Raw genomic sequence first — 7,470 nt, 5'->3', positions numbered from 1 at the left:
GGATTATTTACCAGCTGAGCCACAAGGGAAGCCCAACATGTACATGCTGCTATATTTAAAATGGATAACCAACAAGGATCTAATGGACAGCACAGGGAACTCTCAATGTTATGTGGCAGCCTGGGTAGAAGGGGAGTTTAGGAGAGAATCGATACATGTATATATATGGCTAAGTCCCTTTGCTATTCACCTGAAACTATCACATTAACTGGCTATACTCCAATATAAAAAGTTTAAAAATAAAAAGAAAGCTTCCAGCTTGGTAAGATATTATCAAACTCCCAAAGGGCTTTGGGAGTCGGAGGCCCAGCTGCTGCTGGCCTACAGGCAACCATCAAAGAGCTAGATGCCAGGCCCCTGACTCCCTTCCTGCCAGCACTGAACACTGATGGCTGAAGGTCATAAGGCAACTCTTAGCAGCTCTCAGCTGCAGGCTTCTCACGGGCCAAACAAGGAGAATATCTGGCCTGCTGGCCTTTCAGTTTATCATGAAAACGCTTTGGCCACTGAAGAACTGGCAGCTGTCAGATACTAGGTTTGCCACAATCATTTCAGTTAAAGCAGGGCAAAACAGCACCCAAGTATTAAGCTTCTGTGGTCCCCTGTATGCTGACTGAGAAAGGAGCCTCTCGTCCCCAGACACACCTGAGCTGCCCTGAGCAGGGAACCGGCTTCCCTCCCACTCTCTTAACAAAAGGCTGGGAACTAGGCTGGCCAAGTGGCAACCCTCCTCCCTGCTGGGTCCCCTGGTGCGGCAGGGCGGGCGGGGGGAGGGGGGGTAGGTCACCCCCTCATCTGGGCATTTGCGTGTCGAGCCCACATGGAGAAAATGTGATTCCTCCCCCTCCCCTACTTCCGCCACCAGAGACTGAAGTCATTCATAGCTCTGGTCTGCCAGTGTGAGTGTGTTCAGTGGGAGCAGGGGACACAAGGCCAGAAACTGGGGTGCTGGGGTGCAGAAGAGTTACTGTTTACTCAGTGCCAGGCACTTTCAGTTTTGCCATGCATGTTCTAACTTAGTGCTTAACACCACATAGACTTCTTATCTTACAGCACGGGTCTGGAAGTCAGAAGTCCACAAAGGATCATACAAGTCTAGAGCACGGCATCAGCAGAGCTGATTCCTCCTGGAGGCTCCGAGGAGACTCTTCTTCTTGGTCTCACCCAGCTTCTAGAGCCTGCCTGCATCTTTTGGCTCATGGTCCCCTCCCAACAATCACATCCCTCCGACCTCTGCTTTCGATCTCCCATCTTCTCTGACTCTGCCTCTCCCGCCTCCCTCTTGTGTATGTAAGGATCCTTGTGATGAGACGGGACCACCTGGATAACCCTGGAGAGTCACCCCATCTCAAGGTCCTTAATATTTGTTTATTAGTTGCAGCATATGGGATCTTTTGCTGTCATGCACAGACTCTCTAGTTGTGGCACCAGCATGCACAGGCTAAGCAGTTGCAGTGTGCAGGCTTAGTTGCCCCAGGGCATTTGGGAATCTTTGTTCCCTAACCAGGGATCGAACCAGCGTCCTTTGCGTTGAAAGGCAGATTCTTCAACCACTGAACCACTAGGGAAGTCCCTCTCAAGGGACTTATAATCACATCTGCAAAGTCTCTTCTGCAACTTAAAGGAACAGTCACAGGTTCCAGAGGGCAGGACATGGACATGTTGGCAGGGGTAGGGGGACATTATTCTCCATCCACTTGCTACGCCTACTATAACTCTAGGAGATGACTATTGTTATCTTCGCTTAACAGATAAGCGACTGAGGTGTGGGGGAGGTTCAGCTAACAAGTGGGAAAGCTGGGATTCAAACTGAAGGTAGCCCAGCTCCAGAGCTTTCCCCTCTGGGGAGAAAGGCATGAGGCTACTAGAGTGGGAGAGGCCTGGAGCCCTGCCACTCTGGCGTCTGGCAGACAGTAGCCCCTGGCTGAGTTCTGGAACCCTAGGGAGTTTCCTGGGTAGGTGGCACAGGACACATTTCTGCCCTGGGTCCTCAGTCCAGAGACCTGGGTTCTAAGTGCAGCCCTGCCTCCCATGCCCTGGGAGATCAGGGACACTGGGCAACTCCCTCCAGTCTTCAGCTTCCTCATCTGGAGATGGGGGTGGAGAGAGGCTGATCTCAAAACTCCTGTCTGCTTGCACGCTCACAGGTTCTATGACCCAGGCCCTGTCAGCGACCTGGTGTTGGGGGTCTCACACCTTCCAGGAGAAATCTCAGGAAATGTCACTGCAAACACCAATGAACACACAGCATCAACTTCCCTGGGTCTGTCCTCCAGCCACCCCCATTTTTGTCTTCATTTTACTGATAGGAAACCAAACTCAGATTGCATACTGGGCTCATGAGCTTCCTCCAGGATTTTGCAAGTTGAAGGCAAAAAGGGATGAAATAAGAGAACAGGCTCCTGCCGCTAGCAGTCCAGAGGTCCTTCCTCGACATCAGCCATCCCTCAGGGATGGTGTCCATTCTCACTTGTGTGGGATGCAAGGCCAAAATGAACAATGAAAAGATCTATGTATCCCATTTAAGTGACTGTCCTTTATTCTGAGATCATGCCCTTTTTCGGTGTTAAAAAATCTTTTTTATTTGTCCATGCCTCTCCACTTGAGGGATCTTAGTTCCCCAACCAGAGATGGAACCCAGACCCTTGGCAGGGAAAGCCCTTAATCCTAACCACTGGATCACCAGGGAAGTTCTTTAAAAAATAATCTTGGAATTTCTGTGGGAGGATAAGTGGTTATGACTTTGCCTTCCAATGCAGGGGGTGTACCAATCTCTGGTCAGGGAGCTAAGATTCCACACGCCTCACAGCCATAAAACCAAAACATAAAACAGAAGCAATATTGTAACAGATTCAATAGAGACTTGAAAAAAAATCGGTTTGGAAGAGATTATGGTTGGTTACGGCTGATGGTAGGGTTTGGGTCAGGTTGGGAGTGGCGGTGCGTAAGATGACAAAATGAAAAGTTGGCAACTCTGTGTTGGTCTCTAGAGTGTGTTTGGAAATGTTAGACGTCTCAAAGTCTGGGGGCCACTGAGTACCATCCTCTCTCTCCTCAGACAGCCTCCAAGCACAAGGTTCCCTTTGCTATCCAGTCTGGGAGGTCTGCGAGGGCCTAGAGCGAGGTGGGGATGAGAGAGAGATGGGACAGCTTTGATGGGAGAAACCTCTGCTGCCTTTGTGAAGCTGGGGCAGGGTGGGGGTGAGATAATCACCCTGGAATGCGAGGGGCCAGCAGGGGAGAATACCTCTTGAGTGGAGGAGTCCCAGCCGGCCTTGGCAGCCTCTGTGTTTTTCCTCCTTCCTTCCTCTCACCCGCTGCGATGGCACAATGGACAATGGCAGGCACACAATCCCCACGGAGGAGATGGGCTGGTGCAGCTGACCCCGACTCTGGGGACCTGCAAGCCTGTACCCACCCCCTCCCACCCCTACTGGAACCCTTGATCCCTGGCCCTGCAGCCCCCGTAGCTTCCTGTTTGCCTGCTCTATTTGTCTGGCCCCAGGGACAGAGCTGATCCTTGAACTCTGAGTTCCACATCGCCAGGACCAGTGAGCAGCAGCAAGGCCTGGGCTGGGCTTATCAGCCTCTGAGCCCAGCCCTGCCTGGACACATAAATAGGCTGGGGGAGAGCTGGCTGATTAGACTGCTGGCCATTGAGGTAAGTGCTGCTACCCGCTCCCCAGCTCTAGGCATCTGAGGCTCTGGGATGCTGGCCGGAGCCTCTACCCCAGGCTGGGGGCTCTGGACCCCTGGCCCTCCCCACCCTGTGCCCCGCCTCCTCCTCCCCGGCTGGAGTGAGGAGGGGATGCATGGGCTTCTTCAAGCCCTGCTCAGCGGGGCCCTTCTTCTCCTCCAGGTCACCCACATCCCTTCAAGATGAAAGCCGTGGTGCTGACCTTGGCTGTGCTCTTCCTGACGGGTAGGTGCCCCCAACCTAGGGAGCCAACGACTGGGGGGAGCCTTCTCCCTGAACCCCTGCGGACCACCCTCCTGGGCCCAGGAAGCAGAATTACTCCTTCGCACCCCTCTCCCCTGCCAAGCACTTCTGCTCAGATCCCAGCCCAGAGCTGGTCTGATCTGGGTCTCCCCTCTCCTTTCCAGGGAGCCAGGCTCGGCATTTCTGGCAGCAAGATGAGCCCCAGTCGTCCTGGGATCGGGTGAAGGATTTTGCCACCGTGTATGTGGAAGCAATCAAGGATAGTGGCAGAGACTACGTGGCCCAATTTGAAGCCTCCGCTTTGGGAAAACAGCTCAAGTAAGAACCTGCTTGTGGCTGGGGCAGGGGTCGGGGGTGTCAGTGCTGGGGGATGGAGATGCCTGTGGGAAGAAGCAGCCAGATTGGCCCAATCCCCACCTCCTATTTGATGGGCTCCATAGAAGCAAGAAGTGGGATCCACAAGCAGGATCAGCAAGGGGCAGACCAGCGCTGTCTGGTCAGTATTCTCCACACTGCACTCTGCCCTTGCCTATTCTTAACTCCCTTCTCAGCTCCAGCCAGCAACAGAGATGGCTGTCTTCAGAGAGGAGAATGGGCTGGAAGAGTAGAGACTAGGTCCTTAAAAGGTCCACCTTTGGGGACAGACAGGATCAGGCACCAAAACCAGCTTCAGCTCTATCTCCTTCTAATTCCTGCATCCATCTGGTCAATGGGATGCAGTGGGCAGTGGGGGGCAGACCGTGGATGGGAGATGCTAGGCTAAGGATCTGTCCCCAGCTACCCCACATTCAGGCACAGGTGTGCCCAGGTCTCACATGGGGCAAGCACAGGAGCTGGGCTGCAGCTCTGGGGGTAGCCAGGGCGCCCAGGAGGTTTAGCCTGAGCCCTCCTCTCTCTCCCCTTTCAGCCTGAAACTCCTGGACAACTGGGACACCCTGGCCAGCACGTTGTCCAAAGTGCGTGAACAGCTGGGCCCGGTGACCCAGGAGTTCTGGGACAACCTGGAAAAGGAGACAGCGTCGCTGAGGCAGGAGATGCACAAGGACCTGGAGGAGGTGAAGCAGAAGGTGCAGCCCTACCTGGACGAGTTCCAGAAGAAGTGGCACGAGGAGGTGGAGATCTACCGCCAGAAGGTGGCGCCGCTGGGCGAGGAGTTTCGCGAGGGCGCGCGCCAGAAGGTGCAGGAGCTGCAGGACAAGCTGAGCCCGCTGGCCCAGGAGCTCCGCGACCGCGCGCGCGCCCACGTGGAGACGCTGCGGCAGCAGCTGGCGCCCTACAGCGACGACCTGCGCCAGCGGCTGACCGCGCGCCTGGAGGCGCTCAAGGAGGGCGGCGGCAGCCTGGCGGAGTACCACGCCAAGGCCACCGAGCAGCTGAAGGCGCTGGGCGAGAAGGCCAAGCCGGCGCTGGAGGACCTCCGCCAGGGCCTGATGCCCGTGCTGGAGAGCCTCAAGGTCAGCATCCTGGCCGTCATCGACGAGGCCTCCAAGAAGCTGAACGCCCAGTGAGATGCCTCGGGGTGCCCCACACTGGCCATCTCTTCGGTTTCTTAGAATAAACATTTCCGGAGTGGAACGCGCGTGATGGTTTTTTTGTTTGTTTGTTTGTTTGAAGATTCAATGATGATTTTTAAACAATAAAGTTTTCCAAAAGCCAAAAATTATGTTTGGGGAGAATGGGCATGGGGGGATCCTGGAGGCGCCTCCAGGGGGTAGTGGTCAGGGACACCTGGTGATGTCCCAATGGAGTCCTGAGCTCCAAACACTGGCCTCTCCGGGCCTTAATGTTACAGGGACTACTTGTCTGGGGGCTGAAGAGTGGGGTAGGAGATGCTCTTTCATTAGGAGGCCCAAACAGGAAGGAAAGAGAGGACCAGGCAAAGTGACAGATGATCCAATGCAGGTGCCCTCAAAGAGCTTCAAGCAGGAAGTACTGGCTTTGCTGGGAGAAGTGGGCTCCCTGTCCCCAGCGTTTCTCCCAGCAGAGGACATAGTTCCCCAGCCCTTCTGCTCAAGGGCAGCTGAGGTTGGAGGGACTTCAATGAGCCTGTGGACTTCAAGGTTCCCACAGTAACCTTCCTGTGGTTCCTTCCTAGGGCAGGTTCAAATGAAGGGCTTGGCGCTTGCTCCTTCCTCCCTTATTAATTCAAAATGTACTTTAACAAACACATCCTTTGTCACCAGGGCCTCTTGCCACTCCTCACACTCCCACCCAGCTCCAGAACAGCTGCTGTTTCCTCAGACTCAGCAGTGCTAGCCCCATCTTCATGGCTCCAAGCCTGCCAGCCCCTATATTCTGACCTAAGAAAAATAATCACCACCTCTTGCAAGTAACTAACTCATTCTAATCTCCAAGATGCTTTCATATCCATCATCTCACTGTATGCTTTCCCAGGTCCTGGGTGGTATGGATGCAGAAGCTGGAGCCTGGAGATGTGAACTCATTTCCAAGACTGAATAGCAGGATGCCCTAGGTTGCCCTTTCTAAAAATATGTGCCTCTGAGCATCCGTGATTATTTAAAAAAAAAAAAAAAAAAAGGCCAGGCATTGAAGTTTGTATGTAATTGAGTGTTCCCAGCCAGCTCCTCTTCACACTAAGGTACACACCTCCTCTCCCCACCCCACCCCCACCATGTGCATGCTTGTGGCTTTAAGATGCAAAGATCTGGGCAGTGCACTCAGGGGGCGTCTCTTTCCCTCTCCTCTCAGGGCCTTTTGCCCTTGGTGATGGATAATCTACCCCTCCTCCATCTCCAGTGTATCTTAACTGCAAAAAGGAGTGGGCTTTTTTAGTTCCCAACCATTTGAGCTACGTTGTAACAACAATAGGAGTAACTAAGCCTTTTTCTGAGTCAGTTGAGCAGAATATGGCAGCTCACCTGGGCTTGAGGTCAAACAGTTTACTGACTCAGTGACACTGGGCAAGTGCCTTCACACTTGGGAGCCTCAGTCTTATCACTGGAAGAGCAGGGAGGGGAGCTGCTCAGGGGGTCTGTGGTTCTGGAACTCTCCTGCATGAACATTTGACGGGTGGTGGGGACACAAGGGCTGCAGCCTGTGTTGGGTGACCTCGGGCCCCTCCTCAATTCCCAGGACACAGGGCCCCCACTCCAGTCCTGGCCCCAAGGGGACAGTCAGCTCAGCCTGTAGTGACAAGGGCAGCCATTTGCCAGGTGCCTTGGAGGTGCCAGGTGCTGTGCACTCTCTCAGTTCCTTCATACATTCTCAACAGACCTACAATGGACCATGTACCATTGCACCCACTGTACAGATAAGAAACTGAGGCTGATATGAAGTGACAGAGCCAAGACTAGAGCCCAGGTGTATCTTACTTTAACCACCACCCCCTTTGGCCTCCTTCCCCCAAGTGTGGTTGGGGGAGGTGGGGGCAAGAAGCCCAGGCAGTGCACGTCCACCCCAGAATTTTGATGAAGACACACAGTCTCAACTCTGATAATGATGTAAAATGCCAGGTGCAAGGCCTGGCACAGAGCACACACTCAATCATGCTACACAGTACTTGAAAGTGT

At 53.9% G+C, this 7,470-nt stretch overlaps 1 protein-coding gene across 1 annotated transcript; it reads left to right on the top strand.

The window, feature by feature from the left end:
• The first annotated feature begins 3,572 nt into the window (after positions 1 to 3,572).
• Positions 3,573 to 5,448, top strand: APOA1 (apolipoprotein A1). Its single transcript, XM_052653032.1, has 4 exons — positions 3,573 to 3,661; positions 3,860 to 3,922; positions 4,105 to 4,258; positions 4,848 to 5,448. The coding sequence occupies exons 2-4, from the start codon at positions 3,880 to 3,882 to the stop codon at positions 5,446 to 5,448; spliced, it is 798 nt and encodes a 265-aa protein (XP_052508992.1). The 5' UTR covers positions 3,573 to 3,661; positions 3,860 to 3,879.
• Positions 5,449 to 7,470: the final 2,022 nt, after the last annotated feature.

The sequence above is a fragment of the Budorcas taxicolor genome, chromosome 15 (assembly GCF_023091745.1).
Source record: "Budorcas taxicolor isolate Tak-1 chromosome 15, Takin1.1, whole genome shotgun sequence".
Taxonomy (NCBI): Eukaryota; Metazoa; Chordata; class Mammalia; order Artiodactyla; family Bovidae; genus Budorcas; species Budorcas taxicolor.
Note: the sequence above shows the minus strand (reverse complement) of the source record. Positions and strands in the feature narration are given on the sequence as shown.